Genomic DNA, 25139 nt, shown 5'->3' with positions numbered 1-25139 from the left:
CAGGTTGGATGTCAACATGGCAGAGCCGCTCCATCAAGCGCAAACCGCTGCAAAAATGGCGTCAGGCAACCGGGTCCGAGCTCTGGCCGTGATTCTCCTGACGGTGTCTTGCTGTTGCGTCGCCCCGACAAGCGGCAGGGACGCGCCGGAGGAGCCCGTCATCATCGGGCTGCGGCTGGAGGACACGGACGACATCTCCTTCATGGACCGGGGCTCCCTGCGGGTGAGTGAGCGCTCCCGGGTCAAGCTGCGGGTCTACGGGCAGAACATCAACAACGACACCTGGTCCAAGATCGCGTTCACTGAGCACGACCGGAGCCGGACGGCGGCGGGGGGAGGCTTTGACAGCGCGTCGGGGGACAACCAGAGCCAGGAGGACGCGTCCGGCGCGCACCCCTGCGGCATCAGGACTTCGGATATTATCATATTGCCCGACATCGTCCTGAGTCGGAAGACGTCGGGAGTCGTCGAGATCGAGGTGAAACCTCTGCGGAAGACCGAGAGGAGCAAAGCGTATTACCTGTGCGTCGCCACCGCCGCGCCGGCCGCGGCCGGGGCGCACGACCCGTGGACGGAGAACACCTGGATCTACCACGACGGGGAGGACACCAAGGTGATCGTGGTGGAGGAGAAGAAGTTCCTGCTGCCCTTCTGGCTGCAGGTGATCTTCATCGCCATGCTGCTGTGTCTGTCCGGCATGTTCAGCGGCCTGAACCTGGGGCTCATGGCTCTGGACCCCATGGAGCTCCAGATCGTCCAGAACTGCGGCACGGAGAAGGAAAAGAATTACGCTAAAAGAATCGAGCCGGTCCGGAGCCAGGGGAACTACCTGCTGTGCTCGCTGCTGCTGGGCAACGTGCTGGTGAACACCACGCTCACCATCCTGCTGGACGACATCGCCGGCTCGGGCTTCCTCGCCGTGGTCATCTCCACCATCGGGATAGTGATCTTTGGAGAGATTGTGCCCCAGGCCATCTGCTCCAGGCACGGCCTCGCCGTGGGCGCCAACACCATCCTGCTCACCAAGTTCTTCATGCTGCTCACCTTCCCGGCGTCCTACCCGGTCAGCAAGCTGCTGGACTACCTCCTGGGCCAGGAGATCGGAACCGTGTACAACCGGGAGAAGCTCCTGGAGATGCTGCGCGTCACGGATCCCTACAACGACCTGGTGAAGGAGGAGCTGAACATCATCCAGGGCGCGCTGGAGCTCAGGACTAAGACGGTGGAGGACGTGATGACGCCGCTGAGGGACTGCTTCATGATCCCGGAGGACGCCACCCTGGACTTCAGCACCATGTCCGAGATCATGAAGAGCGGCTACACGCGCATCCCGGTCTACCAGGGCGAGAGGTCCAACATCGTGGACCTGCTCTTCGTCAAGGACCTGGCCTTCGTGGACCCGGATGATTGCACCCCTCTGAAGACCATCACCAAGTTCTACAGCCACCCGCTGCACTTCGTGTTCAACGACACCAAGCTGGACGCCATGCTGGAGGAGTTCAAGAAAGGTGAGTCGTGAGTCGGAGGCATCCGGCGCTGGAGGAGGAGGAGGAGAAGCCGTCCTTACCGCCCCCCCGCCCCCATCGCTTCCATTCACTGTTAATGTTCACACCGTTTCCTGCCTCTCTGTCTCACTCTCCTCCTCTCACCTTGCCCCCCCCCCCCCACGCCCCTCCACGTTGAATGCACCGGGGCATGTGGGAATGGTGCACCGGCCGTGCTGAGGTTATCAGGCGGGGGCATCTTGTTGGAGAACCTGCTTAAGTCGCTCTCGCCTCTGAATGATGGTGGCGATAACTCCTTTTGTCCAGCCCTGGAATGCAGTCATGGGGATAATGAATAACAGCCTCCTTAACACCCCCAATCTCCCCGTGTGTGTGTGTGTGTGCATGGCATTTGAGAAAGATGTTTACCTGATGTTTCACATAGCCCCCCCCCCCCCCCCCCCCTCCCTGTTGTTGCCTCTGACTAATTCATTCCTATTCCTGCTTGTGTATTTGGTATCAGCGTGTTTTGCCCAAATCCACCGCAGTGACCCAGTGAAGCTCATACCAGTGCCTCAAACGGGAGAAAAGTGATCACTGATCGATCGCTTCCTTTACCAGTATAGATCTGCTTCCTTTTCAGAGGATAGATTTGGAGGAAAACCGGAACAAATCATTCAGATCCATGACCAGGAATCCAACGCAGCCACCTGTGCCAAACGGTTTAGATTAGTGGAACATCAGTTTGTTATTTATGATCAAAAATCACGCTCTGGCAACAGCCTTCCGCTATTTATGGATCTGTAACAGTCAGATATTCAATCGGACACCGGTTCATCTTTAAACCAGCTGAGGCCTCAGAAATCTAATCTGCTGCTTCTCTTGTGGGTTCAGGTTTAATCTGTTTACTCAAACATGTGTTGTTGTTGTTGTTGTTTTTCTTTGTATCCGCCCACTTGATGCAAAACAACATGGGTCCATCATACGCGTCCCGTTTCTGTGTCTGGCCTTGTACCAGAGGGACAATGACAATGGTGGAAATATATATATATTTAAAAAAAACTCGTTTATATATCATTTGCTGTCTCAAGAAAGATGAAAGAATGTTTTTTTTTTTTTTTTTTTACAGAGCTTAAATGTTTTATTTCCTTCCTTATTTTCTTGCCATTAAAACTCCTAATCCCAACCAATGCAGGCTCATAAGGTCGGGGGTCAAGGTCAGATTCATGCTCAAGCTTTTTAATTCCAGTGGACAACACTCTGGAAACTCCTGACCCTTTCATTAATTGCTCCCCGTCTGCGATTGCAACAATTACCGTCATCCGGGCGGGGGCGGGGGGGGGGGGGGGGCTTCCTGTCAAGCTGCAGGTTTAGCGGCTAATGAGTGGGTCAGTGTGTTCCATTTGGGACCAAACCAAGCCGATGAGTCAGGAGTAGGAATGTCGTTTGGGTTACTCACCTGCTCACCTGCAGCGTCACCGGCCGCTACGCTAGAGGAACTCATTTCAGGTTATGCACAGGTGTTCCTCTGCACCGTGCCGTTCTTCCTGCCTGGGGGGGGGGGGGGGGGAGGGGGCGGCAGGACACTGGCCTAACTTGAATATGGGAGTCTTGAGGTCTCCCTGAGCGTACCCCCCCCCCCCCCCCACACACACACACACCTGGCACGTCTTGCACTAGTTTTCTGACTGCTGCAATATAGGCCAATCTATGCTTAATTCAGATTCAGCAGCCTTCACGGCCTCTTTGCTCCATACTTTGTCTAAAAGCGAAACCCTTTCTTTCCTCCCTCTCTCTGGTTGAAATGCTGACAGGTGTTTTATGGTTTGCTTCAGATGCTTTTCTCCTTTCCGGGTGTCTGAGCGCACCGTATCGTAGTAACCCTCGGTGTTAATGCTGCGAAAAAGTGTTGGGATTAAATGGCATCATGTTGGTAAGAACACTTCATGTTCCCTTTGATCTCAGCAAGACTTTTCCTGCCAGTCGCTCACTTTACCAGAACTAATTAATTTGAATCAAAGGGTTATCTGCATTTCTGGACACGTTGTTTAGTCGTGGACTTTTCCCTGAAATTAAATGCAAGTTTGATACAAGCGGCGCTTGCATGCAAATGTTCCAGGCAATGAATGCTTTACATGGATTTGCGGGCGATTGTCTTAGTCAAGTCAAATCTGGGCTAACTTTTTTGCAGAAGTGTAATGTAACTGTAGCGGAACCCGCTGAAAGCAACATATTGTCGCCCTGTGAAGTTCCTATGTGCACATCCAAGCCCCTAAAGCGTCATTTGGATCCATTTGGAGTCACGTTTAAGCAGCTGGTGAATGTTTAGATCAGATCTATGCAGGGATTATCTGTTCCTCTACACCTGCTAGTCATTAACTTTCTTTAGGTGAAGCTTTATTTGTTTATTTTAATGTAAATTTAATTTACAACAAAAACAACGGGGAATGGCTCCACTTAATAATGATTTAACTGATCATTTATACGCCGATACTCAAAGCTTTACGGATGTCCTTCGGTTTTCTGGACTTCAAACTTCATTTGAAAATAAACAACCGAGCGACGCGGCTTGTCTTCTGACTGCGGTTTCAGCTCCCTGCAGGAGCGTCATTAAAAAAAAAAAAAGACTAAATAATATGGGATGCGTGTGGAGATTCTCGGCCTTCCAGGTCATGGTAGATCTCATCGTCTCGTATCTTCAGCAGCCACGCTGTGTAGTCTATTTTTAGTTTCTGCGGTTAAACCCGTTCATGTGTATTTAAGGGAATGAGTTTGCGATTGACTTTTGGTGATTTTAAGTTGTTTGTCTGGACTCTAAAGTTTGTTGCCTTCAAAGACTGGCTTTTGAATTGGCCTACATTCTTCAGATTCTGGTACAACATGGGGTGCAGGCTTTTAAGACCGGATTAGTACAACAGTTGTGCGTGATTCTCGGCACAGTGCATTCCCAAAGCCTGTCTGATCGGACATTATGGTTATAACGTTAACATTTATTTTCACTCCGCACTGTCTTCAACACGACAGCTCCAGAGACGTGTCCCGTCAGATGAGGTTCCCCGAATCCGCCCGGCGCGATAGAAAATCTATCGTTCTGCTCTGAGACCTCACTTTGTGTGCGTTTCTTTCACAGTTGACTTGTGATCCAAACCTCTGTGATCTAACCACCCCGCCTCTGATTCATGAAATGAATCAAAAGACTATTTATAGCAATCGTACAATGAGCTTTTATTTTTGCCTAAGAGAGAGCCTGTTGGGAATAAGTCCCATCTGCATAACGGGTGCTCTCTGTTAGTGTTTGGATGATCATTTCTTTCATGGAGCTCTTAACAGGGAAATGAAAATACGTAAATAGTCATCCGAGTGCAAAGTTCAGAGGCAGAAACTTCATGAGCGTTCTGTTTCTGGCTTTAGTTAAGGAGCTGAGCCTGCTTCCAGCGCATGTCGCCAGAGGCCTGTAAACATCCACTACTGAAGACAACGTGTTATTACGCAATCCAGCCTGCAGCCTCCCCCACGTTCATTTTAATACGCTGTTTGTTGTTGCTGTTTATTTGAAAGGTCAAGGTGTTAGATTATTTAGAGCTTTCTACATAAAAGCAGGCGACCGCTGAAAAACACTTTATGTGACATTAATTAATATCTAATTTCTCCTTCTTCACTTGGAAGGGAAACTTCCACGTGTTCCGTTGTGATCCAAAGTGACTCAAAGAGCATTCGGCCGACACCGAGGTGTCCTCTTCGTCGGTGACGTCATCAAGAATCGGTCGTTTATTTCTTCTGAGCGGAGAGGAGAGCGTCGGACGTGTTTGTCTCAGCTGCACCTCTCTTTTAAAGATGCTCTCATTTTAAGGTGTTGTGCGTGATATCATCCTGATGGAATGAAGGGAACATGCTGCCATTCGTGTCGCTGTGCGTGATCGTTTGGAGGAGGAGGAGAGGAGCGATGATGATGATCATCATCATCATGTTATCTCCCGCCTGTATACCTGCTTCCTGTGGTGACCTTCGGCCTCGCTGCGCTCACGGTAGCCATGTGGCTTCCACTGGCTTCTTTTTGACACCGACAGCGGAACTCTTAAGTTGCTGCCAGGCACCTTTGCATCAGGTGGAAGCTTGCTGGGACCCTCGCGCTGTTGCACGGCTTTGTGCACGGCTTTGTGCACCGTATTTGTGCACCCCTCAGCTAGCTGCCTCTGCATTGCTGCATCTGTGCCCGTGTTAGTTTTACACAATGTCTCTAACTTTTAACCTGAGAAGGACCTAAAAATGAGGCCCCTTCAGGCTGTGGCTCGGGAAGGTACTGCTCAGCCCGGTACCCAGGTCCTTTGCAGAACCACTTGCCTGTGCAGCAAGTCCCACCCCCACCTCCTTCCACATTCCCTCGCTCCCTCTTCTCTCCATATTGTCCTCTTGCCCGTTTCCCCTCAGTGTTGTAAATTACAAACGGCACAAACCTCCAGGCCTAATGCGCTGCCATGGACGCCTTCCAAGCTGCGCATTTAGGGGAGCCAAGAGGCTGGCTTCATTGATAACACCGGGCACACTGTCCGACTCTCTGTTTGCTGGCAGGAGGAAAAGCCCTCGACGGGCCCTTCGCAGGCCCGAAAAGACGCCGGCACTTTTCACAATCAGCTGACGGAGCCTGTTTCCCTGAGACTTCCACAGTGTTCTGTAAAACACATCAGTAACACAGGAAACACTGAGACTTCACAGTCAGTCTGACATTGTGCCCTCCGATGTCATTGTGGATTTTAGATGCCTGATGGAAAATAACGGCAAACTTTCAACTATTTTCTGCAACTTTTGAATTGTTCTAATGCCACCGCTTTGGCTAACCTCAGCCATACTAAAAAAAAAGAAAGAAGCTAATGAGCTATAAAGTGTGAGTCTCAAAAGTGCATGTGATTATTTCATGCATCATACTGCCAGAGTGAATAAAAAAAAAGAGGGAACCTGCCTTTAGCAAGGCCCCGTCGACCACTTTAACCTCTTGGTAGTCAGTTTGAACACTTTAGGTCATCCCTAAATTGTGGCTGTCAAAATGTGTGCAAAAATAATTCAGATTTTTTTCTTTCATGTGATGAGAGATATATAAATGTGTTGTCAGTGTAGAAAGTAGGCAGCTGTTGTCCTGCTTTAGTTTGCATTAAAGACATCCGACGGAAAGCAGGTGCTGCGTTACAGGAACTTCCTGACTTGCAGATCTTGTCTTAATTGTTTGGTTACCATGGTAATTAGATTTAGGACCAGGGGCCTCATTCCTAAAACAGACCGGCTCCGAGTCTCCTCTAGCGCCATTGTGATCTCATCTTCACTTTCGGTCCATTTGTGACTAAACCTCTGAGTGAAATGTCGATTGACACTCCGTTAGAACTGATCATTAGCGGGCCCCCTGGTGCTGATTAGTCTGTGCCGGTTGGACATTTTACAAGGACAAAGCATGAAATTAATTATTGATCCCTGGCATTATTAATGTATCAGACTGGAAATGCTGCGGCTGAAAAGATGCTGTCTCAGAGTCGCTGATGTTCCACTGGTGCGTTGAAAGCTTGATTCTGAGTGAATCTGTCTGAACGTTTACTTCTCCACTGGAAGGTTTTTGTCTCATCCAGTGCTGCCGTGCGTTTACAAAGTCTGGAAAATTGGTGCAGGAGTATTATCCCAACCGGAGCATTTTACGGTTGTTCATTTCTCTTGGTGGGGCTGCATCTTTTGCCCCTCTGGTGTCCAGACGGGGCAAGGAAGGGCAATCCCCTATAGCCGATCCTCTATCCTGAATATGATCCCGTTTGCATCCAGCATTTGCAGGTTTCATGTTTTCCTCAGCAGTCCACATTCCCACAGCTTTATGGGGTACTTGGCTCATTCTAGCTTTAGGGATTTTGTCCCGGCTAATTATTTATATTGAGGTGTTAATTATGAGTTTTAAAGCTTCAAGTACTCCGTGCCAAAATTGTGTGTTTTCAAGTGTTTGATTAGTTTGTGAAAAGTTCCTGGGATGATTTGTGCAGTGGTTTAATATTTATTGTGTTATTGCTACTGATTGTGTAGGTATTCGTGCCTGCAGTATCTGAGGTAGCAGGCCCGCCCTCCACTGCTGGAACGTTTGTAATATTTTATGATTCACATTTCTGAAGTGGCCAGCCAGCGATAAATGACTGATTCTAAATGTAATCATCCAGAGGACAGCGGGATGGCGCCGGTGTCGAGATATGTTTAGCCTGCCAAAGCACAAAGCTTTTTATGCTGACAGATGAACTGATTGTGCCGTTTTATTACGTGATCACTGTCCGGTGATTCCACGTAGCTTCTTCAGCGAGAACAAGTTTTGGTACCAACTCCGTCTACCTCATTGTTGATGCTCCAGGCTTTGATAAGCCGATACAGTAATACCTTGACATACGAGTAGAATTCGCTCCTGGACCGAGCTTGTAACTCAATTTGCTCGTATGTCAAATCAATTTATAAAATAACTGGTGGGGGGGGGGGGGACTGTTCCAGTCATCTAAAAACACCCAAATCAATGCGAATAACAATGGAAGTTTTTTTTATTGCTATATAGATACACATACAAAATGATGAAATAAAAGATCTATAGTATTACTGTAATATAAAATGTGGTTTTATGAGTTTTACCTTGGAGACAGACAATTGCGCTAACAGCGGATTGCAGTACGCTGGAGGAGGGAAGGAGGGAGAGTTGGACGGTACCTAACACTTTATACAGTAATTGTACCTTATACACATACACTTACATAAACTTAGACATAATAGTTCTGCCTTCGGAAGGCTTCGTTTTCTGTTTGTTCATCGAGATCTATGTACTCCGCTCGTACTGGCGTGTCCAATCACTTACGGACACCACGGTCACGTTGATCGATAATTTCATGCTTCATCTCCATCGTCATCATCGTCTTTTCTTCTCACTGCCATCCTCACCACTTGGACCCACCACTTATAAGGAAAACTCACAGATACAGACAGAATCACTTATATAATGCAAACATGGGAGACGAGTACCGAAGGCGCCGGCGTCTGGAAGCGAGCTCGTATCTTAAATATATGCTCGCATCTCAATGCAAAATATAACTTGCAGGCTGGCTCATATTCCGTGACGCTCGTATGTCGAGGTATTACTGTATGTATTTAGTTCCAGCAGCTGTCGGATATAAATGAGAAGATTCAACTTTTTAATGTTCAACTACAATCATTTTAAAACTCCAGTCATATGGGATAAAAAAAAATTACTATTACTATTAATAACTATAACAGAAAACCAAATATATATATATATATAAAAAAAATAAGCATGCTAATGCTTGCTAATTTGTAAAGACCGTTCCATGTGAGGAAGAGTCAAAACTGTGTTCCCATTACGATATGAAGTGAAACACTCGTTTCACTTCATATCTGCTTTGCACAACTCAATCCTCAAAGTTCGGCTTCCATGTGTTTCACTCGTTTTAAAACGCCCTCTCTTTTTGTCATCATTGTGCGATGTGCTCATCGCTCAGCAGTTGCAACGTTCCCGTAACGGAGCAGCACCTGACCACGAGTCCATTCATTTATCCCATTGAAGCCTCTCCTTATGACTGAGGCCCAAAGGAATCTCCAACCCAGGGGACCTTGCAACAACAAACGCAGCCAGCTACGACAGCAAGCTGCTTCTCTGAATGAACAAATATGTCATTCCAGCAGTGTGTCCGTGTGGCTGGATAGACTGTGTGTGTGTGTGTGTGTATCACCCCTGGCTAGTAGCAGCAGAGTACTCTTGTGACCGGGACCCTTTATTAATGGCTTGGAGCTGTGACCAGACTTAATTTCTCGGCTCTTTTATAAAAAAGAATGCACTCATTCTATAAAAGCAAACCCATTTGTGCTATTAATAACTGCAGCTGACTTGAAACCCTTTCATGTTGTTCTCGCTTGTTAATGTTGGTACACTTTTTAATTATGGGATTATATGCTGCATTTAATTTCATTATTATTTGGGGTGGGAGTACTAAATTAAGTTGGTTAAAATGATGCCATTGCTAATTATTTTCTGAGTAGTCGGTGTGTTCCAGAGCAGAGCTGTGACTCGGACTAACGGAGGCTGATATTGATCTCTGTCCTTTGAGAAGTGCTTCTCAGTTATTTTCTGTTAATCCCATCCCTTAAATTCAAGACAATTAATTCCTTCTATAAACTCTAAATATTTTCAACCAACTAATTGAGCCATTCGATCGATACTGTTAAATAAACTTAAACTTAAATAAATAAATAAAAGATATTACTAAAACTATTACCTGTGCACGCTCTAATAATTACACAGCTACATGTAGTAATTACACAGCTACATGTAGTAACTACATGTAGTAACTACATGTAGTTGTGAAAGGGCCACTGCCACTTACTGTAGCGGATGTGCGGATTGCATTTTATTCTAGTACGGCGTTGAAAAAGCAAACTGGAGTTTCGGCGTACTTGTTCCCTGGGGTTACTCCGACCCCAAAAGTACTGACCAGATTTCCTTTAAACCTGTTCGGAGGATGGATTTGAGGCCAGAATAAATGAAACTTCCAGTCCTATCTGTTTGTTGAGTATTACGACAGGGCTGTGAGTTTGAATTCGAGGCTTAATGGAAACCAGAGATATGCATGTTCAATTGTATGATTGTCTGCTCTGTAAATATATAAATAGATATATGCAGCATTTACCCTCATGCAGCTTGTCGAGGCATGTAGACCGGAATGTGCAGGAACATGTGTGTACCTGTACATGTTGTTTGCTAATGTTATCATGAGTTTGTAAACAAGTACCCCGAGTACTTGTTTATACTGTTCTAGAGTACCGTATAGAACAGTAGATTTACTCCTCCTTATAGATTAATTTCTTCCCATATTTCTTCCAATATAAGGAATGTTTCACGAGCCATTGAATTGATCTGTTTTATGGAACTACAAATACATGCACACAGTTTTTTCACATATGTATTCAGATACATGTTAATGTCAACCAACCTCCAGCTTTTACTGGAGGTTGGTTGAGATGAAAGACAATTCAATGGGTTCCCATCAGCCTAACGTTGCTCTATATTTGTCAGTGCTCAAATATTTCGAAAAGTAGGGGGAGATCAAGACATGGAGGGGGGCCAATGCTGAGTGTCTACAACAGATACTGACCCCTCATACTCCTACCCCAAGTCTCTGAGCCTCACGTCCTATTTTTAGTGGAAAATTACGCTATGGAAAAATATGACAAAGCTGCATGCCATAAATAAGCTGGGAATTGTGGAAAAGAGCATGCGGCTCGGTCTCTGAAGGCCTGAGTGGTTCTCAGTGGATGGATGGATGGATGGGGATACAAATATATATATATATATATATGTGTGTGAACATCCTTATCAGCAGCCTGTGCGAAGCAGTACAGCAAAGGAGGCAAAAACTGCTGCTGGAGGACGCTGCTTCCGCACAAGGGGGCGCATGTTCGGCCAACAACTGTTTTTTCATGACTCGGTGATTCTAAGTTGAATTGCCGCTTCTTTATTAAGCATTTATAGCATCCTCAGTAGAGGTCTAAGAGCATTTCCTGGTCAATAATTGAGTTATCTTTATGGATTCCCGTCTTCTGTTTGGACCAAATTATCTTATTAAACTGCAGTGGAGGTTGGAGAAGTGTTGTGTGGCTTTCAGGGAAGAGGTGAGGCTCTGGGTGGGCAAGACAGGTTTCCAGAAGACTGATTCAACCAGATTCAACAGCTAGGGTGATCAGTGAGACAGGTAGGAGAGGACTGGGTCTGTCTTCTGGGAGGAAAGGTGATAAGGAGACCTGGTGGTGGAACCAGGAAGTGCAGAAGTGTCTGCAGGAAAAGAGGTTAGCTAAGAAGAAGTGGGACACTGAGAGGACAGGAGTACAGAAATATTAGACACAAGGCATAGGTACAGGTGACAAAGGTCAAACAGAGGTCATATGATGACCTGTATGCAGGTTAGATAGTAAGGAGGGAGAGAAGGATCTGTACAGGCTGGATGTTCAGCATGTTAGAGTGATTCAGGATAGAGATGGCAAAGTGTTGATAGAGGCCAGTAGTGTGTAGGAAGATAGAAGAATTACTTTGAGGAATTAATGAATGAGGAAAATGAGAAAGAACAAAGGGTTGTAGAGGCACCTGTTGTGGACCAGGAAGCGACAAAGATTAGCACAACAGTAAAGTTACAAGGAATAAAGAAGGTAGAGGACGTCAAGTACCTCGGGTCAACAGTGCAGCGTGATGGAGAGAATGTGGAAAGGAAGCGAAGAAGGGGAAATCTGTGGCGATCAAATTAACGGTGCTCAGGCCGTGAGGAGTCGAGCTCCCGCTGTGGGTCTTCATATTTGTGCAACCGGTATTTTAATCCCCACAACTGAACAAATGTGTTGCAGCCCCTGATCCATCCATGGTGAAATGAAGCGTTTCCCGGCATCTTAGTCATTTGCTTGTTTATTAAAGGAAACAAAATAATTGTGTGTGTGAGTGTGAGTCTCCGTCACTCGGTTTCCAGCATAAACTGAAACCGTCATTACCACGTCAGATGACTCAACCTTTCTCAGAAATGTTTAAAAAAAATTAAACGCGGGAGCTTATTAGTTACTCGACCCAAGAAAACGGGTGTATAATGGATGAAACTGAAAGCGAGTCGACCTCCTGACCTCCCGACCCTGATGTGTGCCGTGTGCCTTGTGTGCTGGACTACCCAGCATGCATTCAGCCTCAGCCCAGCTAGACGGCTCCAGATGTCAGGCAGCAGTGGTGGCTCCGGGGACCCCAGACGACTGGTCTTAGCAAGGACATGCTTTCCATCTGGCCCTCTTCCAGGTTCCCGGCCCCAGAGGGTTAGCCCACACGTTACCTCTGGATCCCCCTCCCCAACACACACACACACACACATCACTGCCTGAGCATCATCTCAGGAGCTATGAATAAACACTCCGTCATTGGCGTGTAATGTATTTATGGGAGACAGAAGCTGCATTTTTCTGTAACTTGTGAACTTGTGTGGTATTTTCTCTTTGTGGGAAACTAGAAAGTATGCTCTCATCTTGTGGGACAAGACTAAGAGACAGAAATAAACTTTAGATAGACTGCTGGCAACACAAGAAGATGCGTTTACATGCACTTTTAGACCATTACAGAAAATATCCCTGATGTGAACTCGAGTAAAGAGTCTTGTAAATATATTTTTGGAGTGCCGCTTAATGCTACCCAACAGGAAGTCCCTCCTGCTGTTTTAAAAGTATAGTTGTGGTTAGCTGCTCAAATTGAGTTTTGAGAGTTGGACTTTTGACATTTAAACGCACCTTTTTTTTAAGTCTGACCACCAAATTCAGAAGAAATTGATGGGAAAGTTCATTCATTTTAACTCATGTTTGACCTGCTGACGGCATGACGTGTAAGAAATGTCATCAAAACCCTTCCAATCCTACTCGGAACTAAAAGTGTCAGCAGTGGTGTTTGAGGAGAAACCGGAGGGTTCATTCACAAAGATCTGGGTGAAACGATTGAACTAATTTCATCTCAAAATGTTGTCAAGGAGTTTTTCCATCAACCCGTTGGGAGACAGACAAATGTCACCAGTGAAAACAGAGCCTCCTTTGTGGAGGTAAATATACGGAATGCTTTAGGGAGAATGGTGCTGCGAGTTTCCCTTTGCACTCTCTTCCATGGGATTTATGAACTATCTTTCTCCTTAAATTGTGGCCCAAGGACAGACTAGAATAAAGACTATTAAACGTACATAAGCAGGCTTTTGTCCCGCTTTTAACGAGTGACCTTTGTGGTTTCTGTTGAAGTTCTTACCAGAGGTCATCTGCCGTCGTTAACCCCCGACTCAAGATCAGGTGACAGAAAGCATTTTCAATGAGAAAAAAAAAAACGTGCACTGAGATTAGTTTGACCCGCCAAACTTGGAGCTTTTTGCCTTTGTGGGTTTGGTGTGTGCGAGAACATGGCTTTTTGAAGAGCAGGACCAATTATGTATTGATTGCGGCATCTTATCGGTCGGCTGGTATAAAGGTTGGAGGTCGGGCCCAGTATGTGCTGAAGGGTCAGGTAATGTTGACGGCTGGTTGTACCTTTTCCTGACATGAAGCCACCCCTCTCATTCTCACATATAGGCAGTATGGACTCTCGACCAGATTTACAATACAAGCGGTCAAATACTACATCTCCCTAAAAGACACCGCCTCACTTTCAAGTCCCACAATGTCAAATAAGTGTTGATTTTAAATGTTGAGCTTATGTGTTTGGTGTTGTTGAATAAAGTTATTTGATCCATTGTATTTGCATAGCACAATATTTAAACTAAAGTTTACACTCGGAAATACAACATCGAGATTGTACTCTTAATTTTCACAGGCCCAGTTTTCCCCCCACTTGAGCAACAGAGGTGAAGAAACAGCCATTAAACAAAAAGAAACCTCGGAGCAGAGCTCAGATGGAGGTGGGCAGCCCTCTGCCTTTACTGGTTGAGAAAGAGGATCATTGTTAACCTGCAAGATAAGAAAGCATAAAGACTCCAGGGGTAAGAATTTAAGTTAGTTGCATGCAATAATGAGACAGGAATGTGTAGAGGAGGAGAGAGAGAGGCCCGGGTAATGCTCTTTAAGATATTTTAATGCTCAGACTCTGACTGATGTTTGTATTATTATGCAAATGAAAGAAAGGAGTCCTTGAAATGGGAGCTAAAAGTCACATTTGCTATCAAACATAACTGCCGGATTCCTCGTGATGGAGATGGAGGCAAATATGATGTCATCCATAGTGGTTAAATCACTAGATAGTGTGATTCTAATGCGTTTAGCGCCCAGTTTTGTAGCAGAAAGCTGGATACGGTCTTTTCATATCCTTACAACATGCCGGAATTTTAGTTTGCTGAATAATTTTATCTGAATCTATTGATTAATATAAATGTATCGTTAGCATAACAAAGAAAAAATATGCAGCACTTCCTAATAATATTTCATGTACTGGGTGAACCACAGTGGTCCGAGCACAGAACCCTGAGTAACGCAAAGTGTGATCTGATAAATACGAATTAAACCAGCTTTTAATACCAATTAAATATTTGAGTCTTTGTCTTAGTATGTCCTGTCTTAGTATGGATTTGTAACTTTGGTGGCACAGTGGGCAGCGGCGCTGCCTCACAACGACAAGGTTCACATCCACCGGTTCTCCCTGTGTTTGCTTGTGTTCGCTCTGAGTGCTCTGACTACGAAGACAGATTGATCATCGGTAATAGAGAAGGAACTGCTGAATAAATGTTTACCGTCACAGCTCAGCTCAGATGGGATAGGATTTCTTAGATGGAGATTGTGTTTTTCCCAAAATCAGGAACCTTTCAGTTTAAAGGAAAACACAGGTGACTGTAATCTAACAGAATAGCTTAATTCATTAACTGATTTGTGCCAACACCTATTCATTTGGTTTTAAATCATTCATTTAATTTCAGTTCACACTTGTGACTCGAGGATCGATTTCATTTCCCTTGAATCCTAACCGTGTGCAAGGCTGAGTGGCGTGGCTACCATTGAAGAGGAGGAAGTTACCGTTGATCCTTCGTTTCCCTGTGTTGTGGACAATGTTCCTTGTCCGGACATTTAGAATACTGGCTTTAGGCATGATTGGGTTTGTCTGAGTTAACTCCAACCCTCGACCAGGAATATCGTGTACCGTTTGCGTTTCATCATGGATTTCTGACGTTTACATTTTTTATAGTTTTCTCACTTGCCTATTAGATGTAACCTGAGTGTGTTTTCCTGAAAGCCTCTTTGCTCCATCTGCTGCTGGCAACATTCTCACATTAGACTCTGTGGCTGTGAATGCTGCGCATCAGTCTGCTGTTGTTGGGTTATGAGGAAGCAGAACTCTGCAGTGTAATAAAGCACTCCTGGTGATTAGTCTTCGGTCTGTGCTTGCCTGCTCCACAGCAGCGGCTGTTATCTGAGCTCGAACCCAAAGATGCACCGGTTCTCTTGACGTGCTCCCGTTTGAGGTCTGTGCACTCGGACCCCGGTAACACGCAAGCACGCTGACGCCCTCCGTCTTTTACACACAGGTGTATCTGCATGCAAACGGCCCATTTCAAGACAATCTGATCACACAGCAGAGGCTTCGCCCATTCCGTTCCTCAGCACGGTGAGAATATCGCCAGGGCGGAATGGAAACTTCATTTTGCAGGGGCTAATATTAGCCTGGGCCTCTGGTGGAAAATTCCTTTTAAATGATCACAAGCTGAGAAAAGGCAAAGAATTTGTTTAGCATTTTGCTTGACAGTATTCTCTGCATACATGTTGCACAGTTTCTTTTTTTTTTTTTTAGATGGCAGGGCTCACAGGAGGGTCCTGGGAACGCAGAAGTGGGGGGGGTAGGTCTGAGGGGACTCACGATAAAGTTTAGAGTGTTTGACCATCAGTCTGATTGTCTGTCTGGCTGCTTGACTCTCTGCTGGAACGGATACTGTGTTTGTCCTGCAGTTCGGTCATTTATCTGATCTGGGAATCAGTTATTCCTGCTGATCGTTTGGCTTCCACAGCTCTGTGTTCCTTTTGGGATGACAGATATCGGTCATTTCTGATTGATTTCCCTTCCACTGGCCAAAATCACGCGCACAACGTCTCTGAATCATTTGATTTGCTTGTCTGGATTTACAACCTGTGTTTTTTGTGTTTCTGTGTGTGCATGCATGTTTTGCTAGGAAAATCCCACTTGGCCACAGTTCAGCGGGTGAACAACGAGGGCGAGGGAGACCCCTTCTACGAGGTTGTGGGTATTGTCACTCTGGAGGACATCATTGAAGAAATCATCAAGTCGGAGATCCTGGATGAGACGGACTTGTACAGTAGGTTCCCAGCTGAAGCTCGTAGTCCCCATTAACACCTCATGTGCTTTATTTTATGTTACAATGAACAATGAACTGGCAGAGCAGAGGCAGAGTAGGAATCTGAGATTTTGCTGTGAATTCTGACGATAAAATTAGGATTTCTTGTGAAATTGACAGAAATGGTTATTTAAAAAACAACAACTCCTGAACCCACCTCTTTATCGGCATTTACGCAAAACGTAGTGAGTCCTTCAGTCCTGCATGCCCGACCCTTCCACCAAGGTCTGCAGGTTGTGTTAGTGTAATCTCACAAACAAAAACAAACAAACAGGCTGTAAAGTGCCTTGAGATAACTCTCTGTTGTGATCTGGCGCTATATAAATCAAATTTTATTTAATTGAATTGGTGAAGGTAACAAAATGTATTTATCGAACATCTTAAAATCATTAAGACTTGAAAGATGTGCACCGAAACCTACACTAGAATGGTACTTTTTAAAAAAGGAAATGAATGTGTAACCTTTCTGAAAGTTTCTTTTCTACCTCGTTTCATGTAGTAAATACTGTTAAAATCAGGAGCTGCTACCTCTGGGAGCCTTAAAGCGCGGATGAAATGCCAATTTATTTGTTGCCCTTTGTTTTTTATTTGTTTATTTATTTATTTTGTTGTTGCACATATGGCTGAAGTAAACAGTTTTAGTTTGTAAAAGAACGCAGCAGCTAAATTATCGGAAAAAACAATAAGCTGAGTCACCCGGTGACCCGATAGGACCCAGTTAATGTACGATACTGTGCATATATTCATATTCACATCATATATATTGTATCTTGGCACCTAATTAGTTACTTCATTAGGTGTACAATGGCACAAATGAATTCAATTAAATTGAGTTTTATTTATATAGATATAGATCACAACAGAAAGTCATCTCAAGGCACTTTACAGGAGTAAAGGGGAAAGACGGAACCCAACTTGACCCACGAGAGCAAGCACTTCGGCAACGGAGGCAAGGAAAAACTTCCCTTTAACAGGCAGAAACCTTGGACAGAACCTAAGGCTCATGGTGGACGGCCATCTGTCTGGGTTGAGAGAGAGAGAGAGAGAGAGAGAGAGAACCCATTACAATTATCCAGCATGTACGTGTTGCATATTGAGGAATGCCCTTTTCCCGTTGTGTAAAAAGTTTTACGTTTGTTGTCTTACGCTTTGAACTTTTCATTTCCCCTCCTCAGCCGACAACAAGACGAAGAAGAAAATCACCCATCGGGAGAGGAAGCAGGATTTCTCGGCCTTCAGGCCCACCGTCAATGAAATGAAGGTTAAAATATCACCTCAGCTTCTGCTGGCTACCCTGCGTTTCCTAGCAACAGGCAAGTCGGCGGCGTTGCTGCTTGACTCCCCCCCCCCCCCCCCCCAGTGTGCCTTCAGCCCCTCACTGTGGGGAAAGTTTGTGTGTGTGTGTGTGTGTGTGTGATGTATGAAGTGGTGGAAGGCCTCTCAGGCGCCTATTTTCCTGCGTGTCCTGCTCTGAAGGTTACATGTGGGGGCTCTTCGCTCACAGCTTTAAAAACACCACCCTGTTTGCTTACACTCGTTCCTCAGTGACATCACATCCAGCATTCTTGGCCTGCAATCGAGGTTCTCACACAAGTCGCCATACTTGGTGTAAAATGTGAAGTATGTCACCCACGCGCGTTCCCTTGGGAAGCGGCCTGTAAAATAGTTAAGCGCTTGCGACAACAGCAGCAAGTTGACTGTCGCAGATGGATTTGCTTCAGAACTTTGACCTACCAGCTAAGCGTTGTTTAAGTTCCGCTAAAAGCTATTAGGGATTTAGCTGCTGAGGCCGGAGCCAGCGGCTGGCTGACACATATCACCGCCGCAGAACGGAGGGAGCTGATTGGCTGAGGTAGGCCAGTTACGATCTGGGTTCAGTGTTTGAGAGAGCCATGCCTTGGAATGAGGCGCCGACAAAATATTTTAATAACTGATCACGGGTGAGATGAGGATGTCCGAGGCATAACTCTAAAATAAAACGTCAAAACTTTACGTGTGCGTCATTTATAAACTGCAGAGGTGCCTGCTGATATTTTTATGCAGGTAAAAGGAATTGCAGTCGACAGGGAGAACTTAAATGTCTTCTTTCTAACTGCCTTTCTTCAGTGAGGAAACATATTTTTATATTTCTGCATTTCATTTATACTCAGATTAAGGAATTGGAATGTTGTTCATATTAAAGAAGAAACTAAGAACATTTTTAATTTGACAGATTATCTTTAATTGTTGATTCGTCAACTCTTTAAATTGAAGTTTTCGGCTTCCATTCTTTGTTATAAGAAAGAAAAACAATATTCATGGGCGGTGCATCATTTAAAACCTCGATGGCTGATTTTGGTTCTGCCTCCTTCTCTGTGTCCTCAGAGGTCGAGCCGTTTGCGCCGGTGCAAATGACTGAAAAGATTCTGCTGCGCTTGTTGAAACGGCCCAACGTCATCCAGGAGCTGAAATACGACGAGAAGAACAAGCGGGCGCTGGAACACTACCTCGTCCACAGGAACAAGCCTGTGGATTATTTCATCCTAATACTGCAGGTGTGTGGAGACAAACTGAGGGTCCAGCATCACGGCGGCACATTTAAAATGTAGTGTGTTGAAGTAATGCTTTGTTTGCTACAATCCCAGGGGAAAGTAGAGGTGGAGGCGGGAAAAGAGGGGATGAAGTTCGAAGCGGGGCCGTTCTCCTTTTATGGGATGATGGCTCTGGCGGCGTCTCCCGGTAAGATCTGGTCCTCGTTCACTTTGGTTGAAATAGCGTCTCTCGGTCGTCCATGAAGTTGGCTTTGAATCCTTGTTTCTTTTCATGTATTGGTCCCGCAGATAATATGGGCTCAAACCCTATATTTGTTTATTCTGATTATGCTTGGGACAACTTTTAAAGTTCCTAATCCTTTTCTCTTTTACCCCCCCCCCCCCCCCCCCAAAAGTGCCTCTGTCCCTGTCTCGTACATTCGTGGTCGGGCGGACTGAATCACTGGCAGGATCTCCAGGTACCGTGCCTTCTCACTGCTCGTTCAGCCGACCAATCAGACGCATCTTCTGTATATTCATGCATGTAAAAGTGAATGATGAAGAGAAAGAGAGGAAAACAGGCTCAGGGACCTTAACAGCCTCATCTACGCCCCGCTCGCCCCTAACCTTTAACCCTCTCACTCCATAAACAAGACCCACAGCTACAGCCCCCTGTCGGACACCACTGAGCACACATGCAAAGACGTGCACGTGCACGTATGTTCAGATGCACACTCCAAACATAACCACGGACACGATTCCAAGAACTCCAACTCCACAAGTATCTGGAACTGCGGTTGAACAAATACACACACGTCACATTCGAGTGACCGACATTGCACCTCTCAAAGGTTTTTAGTTCTTCACCTATTTTGACATCTTGCTGCACACGTGTGTGTGTGTGTGTGTGTGTGTGTGTGTGTGTCTGCCGGTACGTAAATGCTTTATGTGTGTTGTCTTGACATGCACACACTACGCCGTTTTCTTTATTGACCTGCCCCCCCCCCCAAAAAATAACAGAGTATTAATCTGCAAGTTCACATGCCAGGTCTTTGGCCCACTGCGTTTGGCACACACACACACACACACACACACACACACACGTATTCCTACATGGGATTACATACATTCCAGTCAGCGTAGTAGCATTAGCCAAGCCGTTTCCACTTTGTTGTGTGGATTTTCTCTAGGCTTCTTTAAGAAGTGGAAAACATAATCTGGCTTTAATTAAAAAATATTTAAAAAAAATAACACAACAACAAAAAATGTTGTGGAAGCAAATAGAAGGAAGCAGCAACACGTCAAAACCACCAACTCAATGCCTGCTGTATAAAAGGACCCCCTCCTGAAGAAGAAAAATTAGACCTTCCTTGTGTATGTTGCGTTTTAAATGTATTATCCTCTCACATGTCCTTACAGAAAATAAATCTCCTCCACGGCCGTTTGGACTCAACCACTCGGACTCGCTGAACAGGAACGATCGCATAGACGCCATCACCCCGACTCTCGGCAGCAGCAACAACCAGCTCAACTCTTTTCTGCAGATCTATGTACCCGATTATTCCGTCAGAGCGCGTTCAGACCTGCAGTTTATAAAGGTGAGAACACACGCAGGTGGGCTGAGGCGCATTATTATTGTGAGATTGACCTGCCTGTGTGTCTAAGTAACATAACTAAACTATTTGTATACTCTGGAACAAAACATGAGAGTCTTAAAGCCCAGAGGGCAGAAATAGATCCGGTGGAAGTCGATCCACCCGTTGTTTTATTGTTCAGCTATTATTTTTAGTTATTAGAAATACAGGATATAGAATTATGGAAACTCATCAGTGAAACCCATAACAACCTGATGATGGCGCCATCCTCCTGTTTCCTAGGTAACGCGCCAACAGTACCAGAACGCCGTGATGGCATCACAGATGGACAAAACGCCCCAATCAACGGACAGCGAGTTCACTAAGATCGGGCTCACGCTAATGGATTGTCACGACGGCGTGGAGACCCCCGCCGCGGTCACCACCGCAGCCAGCACCATAAGCACCGCCCCTGCCGTGTCCGTAGTCGTAACCAATGAGACGTCCCAGCTGCTCAACCAGCAGCAGAACTGTGTGGGCCTCAGCAGGAGCAATCACAGCACCCACAACGAGGGACCCATCTAGCCCCCACTGACCTCGGTGGAGACCCAGACCCCGTCTTGTGGGACAAGCAAGGTGGAGGTGGAGCGAATGGAGAGGAGGAAAAGTGGGGGAAGTGGATGTGAGCGGAGTAAGGGTTCTGCTCCAACCAGTAGCCCCCAGTCAGTCAGACCCTTTCATGGGAAGGGGGGGAAGTGGAGGAGATGGGTGGTGCGTCACCCTGAACCACCTGAACGCTGTCCCACACTCTATGTACTCACCAGAGGGCGCTCTCGGGACGGTACCTGTGACAGCCGGGGGCGGTCTGACACCGGTCACTCTGACGAGGACGCGAAGCCTGTCCCACTATACACACACACACACACACAAATGCAACTCCCCCACCTGTGCACCCTTCAGGGAAGGAGGGGGGGGGGGGGGGGGTCAGCTGAGTCTTGATCCAATCAGCAAGGCTTCCAACCCAAGCAAGCAGAGCGCAACGGTTGGTCCAAGAGTGAACCAAAAAAACCACTTCAAACCAAGAGTCTGATCAGATTCACCTGAATCAGACTGAACTTTACCGGACTGGTGCGCACACACAAGGAACATGACGACACAGGACTATTGTGTGTGTGGGAAAATAGGTGTACATCTGAATATATCACGACACCAATGAACTACAGCATAAATAAAGGGTGTATGTGCAAGTCAAGCGTTGCGTTGTATATAATGTAAGTATTTACAAATACAGAGAGGATATATTTGGAAGAGTTGATGTACAGTATATGCATGTAATTTGTGTCCAGAATACACAGTGTGCAGGAACGGGTTGAAATGAATCTGCAGCCGTGGTTTGGTCCTGATGGGCTGCAGGTTAGAGTCTACGATTTGCTCTGCACCCCTGGCAGAAGTCGTAGTCCATTCTTGTCCCGTTTGGCACTCAACCCGATGACGGACGTGCAGAGAAAAGACCGAATGAGGTGTAGAACCGGATCAGCGGCTTCTGGGGAAGGTTGATCTTCCTGGGCTTGCACAGGGCGTGAGGCGCTCTGCTGGGCCTTTTAGATACAAGTCGGTGTCGGCTACCCAACATAGGTCCCAGGAAACTGTGGCTCCCGGAACCCTGAAGGATTCCACAGATGGGCTACGTGGGGGGGGGGCTCGTCAGTTAACAGCATGCATCGGTATTTGAAATGCAAAGGTAATGAGGGAAACAAACCTCAACCAGTAAAAGCTCCAAAGCGTGTGACGTTCACTCTGGATTCATGATTAGGCATGAAAACAGTGCTTCGAATGTGGTGAAATCCTGACTTGTGTGTTTCTGCAAAGCTGCATTTCATCTATCCATCCTCTCATTGCAAATTATTTTTCCATCTTGAATTAAATCATCTGTTCCATCTTGAAGCCCTTTGGAATCCACACTGACAGAAAAGTAAAGGTCTTCATGTGTGGGGAAACATTTAGCGCAGTAACGCTGCCAAACCCGCTTATCGTCTTTCAGGTTGGTTTGACCTCATGTTTCTCACCGTTTTTATGTGTTGTGTCGTCAAAAATAACAATTTCTGGTCTGGCTTTTGCACACAGATGTCATCACTTCAAATAGGCTTAAGAAAGTCATTACTTTACCCAGTTTATATTGTGTGTTGGAAGTGAATATAACACTAACATGCATGGCATTTTATACCATTGGCACCCTGGAAAATATGTATTTTCATAAATTTAAAGATGAAATTGTGTAAAATATTTGATCAGATGTGCACCACCAGCATCAGAAGTACATGTCCAAACCTGGGTTTTCTTATTTTGGTTGGTCTTACTTCCACATTCGTAAAGAAAAAAAAGATCTCCTTAAAACTCTTCCTCCAAAGATTCGCCGAAAGGTTTAAAATCAATTTACAACATTAGGGATATCTTAAAACAGAAATATTCAGCTGCTTGCAGAGATTAACAACATCCACACGCTCAATCTGAAGTCTGGAATAAAATGAACGGAACCAGGAAATTATGAAAAACTATCTTTATTCTACATTTGTATGTAATATATCTTGATGTACAATCTGTAGGATAATTTATGGAAACAAACAAAGAACTGAGATACATGAGAACACAAGTAGCTGAATGATGGCGACGCGCTGAAACCTGTTTGCAAGGATGTAGTTTAAAGTCTGAGATCCAGACTTTGTGATAATGTATAAAAGTCAACAACAAAAAGAAAAGAAAGGAAATGTCCATACAATTCTATAAATTCTAGCTTACAAAAATAAAAATAACCCCATGGTGCTGAATAAAAGGAACATTTCTGTTACAGTACTAAACACGCTGATCACATTTCCCCCCAATCTAAGGTTTATTTTTATCGCTTTTGTCCCTGCGTACTATGGCAGTGCACAAAGAAATCAAAACCACTCCTGCTGAACAGATGCTTGTTATTATTCTAACATACATGTGCTGATAATGCAAAGTCCAACAGAGAGACAGCTGTCTGGCGCAGCATAGTCAGTTACGGATCGATCACGAAACAAAATCAAAAAGGAGAATACAAATAGTACATTTGTAAAAAATGGAAAAAGAAAAAAGATGAACTTTTTTTTTTGTTTTACTATCCTACAAGGTGTCGCCAGTGACTCATCCCAGAGGTAAATGCTTCCACTTTTCTGCACACCACATCGAGCCAAACAAGTATGCAAGAAAATAAAACCAGACGGCATGTTCCTTCCCTTTAGATCAGCGGGATGAGGCGTCGCACAGCAATGATAAATGTCAAGAATAAAACTAAATGCAAGGAAAGTTAACAAACTGAATACACTGGATGTAGAAGAAGAAGAAAAAAGATTTCGTCAGCAGCTCTTCTGGTGCGGCACCGAGGCGTTCGGGTTTTTCTCTGTGCTCCGGGAATTGAAAGAAATATGTTAAAAAAATTAACCAATCAGTGTTCAGAAACAACCGTTTGCGGGCTTACAGGTGTAATTTGGCTTTTACGTCTCCATCCTCTATGCATTTGAGGAGGATTAGCATCTCTCCCCCAGCATCCCACCTCGCCCACACGTTAAACATCTTCAAGGATATATCACCAACTTTTTCAAGTCCGTGGCGTTTACAAAATGCAGATAAAAATCAAGTGGATGGGAATGCAACTTAGGGGTATTACAAACACCTCAGCCTGTTTTCAAGCATCGTATTGGTGCTTATTTAAAGGAATAGTTCGCATTAATATATATATATATATATATATATATAAAGAAATACTGAAGCTTTGAAGTCAAGTTTACAACTTTCAGATCAATAAGCTGGTCTTTAGTACGTGTCTGATGTGAAACGATTGCTTCAGTGATCAGAGCCACGACAGAAGAATACTGCGCACGCGATTAAACGCTCTATCCCCCCCCAGTTTCCCCCAAGATCCAGGGTGAAAAGAAAGATTGTGCAACAACAAACGAAGCAATCAGCAAAAGTAAACCGAGTTTATGTTGTACACATAGAAAGCCGAACTTCTTTACAATCACGGAGCTGACTCAGCTGCTTGAACTGATCTCCTCTACTGAAATAAATCCATCCCAAACCGTCAACTTCAAAACTCAACTTTTACCGTCAGAGGGGGATAAAAATAAAAATGCACATTAGATTCTGCATAAAATCCATCACTCATGCACCAACCTCAAACGGAAACTGCATCTGCTTTGTGATTGGTTGGACCCCAGCTTGTGCTTCGCTGCTGCTGTGCTTTTATTTTATTTTTGTATGACAGAATCTTGGCTGTGGCAGAAACACACACACACACAACCCTTCCATACAGGTTAGAACAAAACACTCCTCGAGACAACTAAATGACACTCGACAGATGAAAAACTCAATGTTGTTCCCATGCTGCATACAAATCTAGATTTTAATATAGTGTGTGCATTTCTGTTTTTTAACACTATGGCTGCAGACTGTTCTGAATCAGAGTTTGCATACTGTGTCGGTAAGGACGGTTGAAACGAGTCGGGTGGAGGTCCTGTAAATGCGCATACAGATATCTCATGCACTTAGAAGTCAGCTTGTTAAACGCACAGAGTGACGCTCTCCGTGCCTGACGGGGAAAATAAAGCACAAATCAGATCAAAGAAAAAACAAAAAAATCTTTTTTCTATAGAG

General features: G+C 45.2%; 1 protein-coding gene across 1 annotated transcript; it reads left to right on the top strand.

The window, feature by feature from the left end:
• Positions 1–10: 10 nt before the first annotated feature.
• Positions 11–21050, top strand: cnnm2b (cyclin and CBS domain divalent metal cation transport mediator 2b). The gene is made up of 8 exons (XM_068750708.1): positions 11–1508; positions 16199–16342; positions 17557–17694; positions 18746–18915; positions 19006–19099; positions 19308–19370; positions 20311–20489; positions 20769–21050. The coding sequence occupies exons 1-8, from the start codon at positions 17–19 to the stop codon at positions 21048–21050; spliced, it is 2562 nt and encodes an 853-aa protein (XP_068606809.1). The 5' UTR covers positions 11–16.
• The last annotated feature ends 4089 nt before the right edge of the window (positions 21051–25139 follow it).

This window comes from Brachionichthys hirsutus, chromosome 17, assembly GCF_040956055.1.
Source record: "Brachionichthys hirsutus isolate HB-005 chromosome 17, CSIRO-AGI_Bhir_v1, whole genome shotgun sequence".
NCBI lineage: Eukaryota > Metazoa > Chordata > Actinopteri > Lophiiformes > Brachionichthyidae > Brachionichthys > Brachionichthys hirsutus.
The sequence above is the reverse complement of the archived record's forward strand: the minus strand, read 5'-3'. Positions and strand labels throughout refer to the sequence as shown.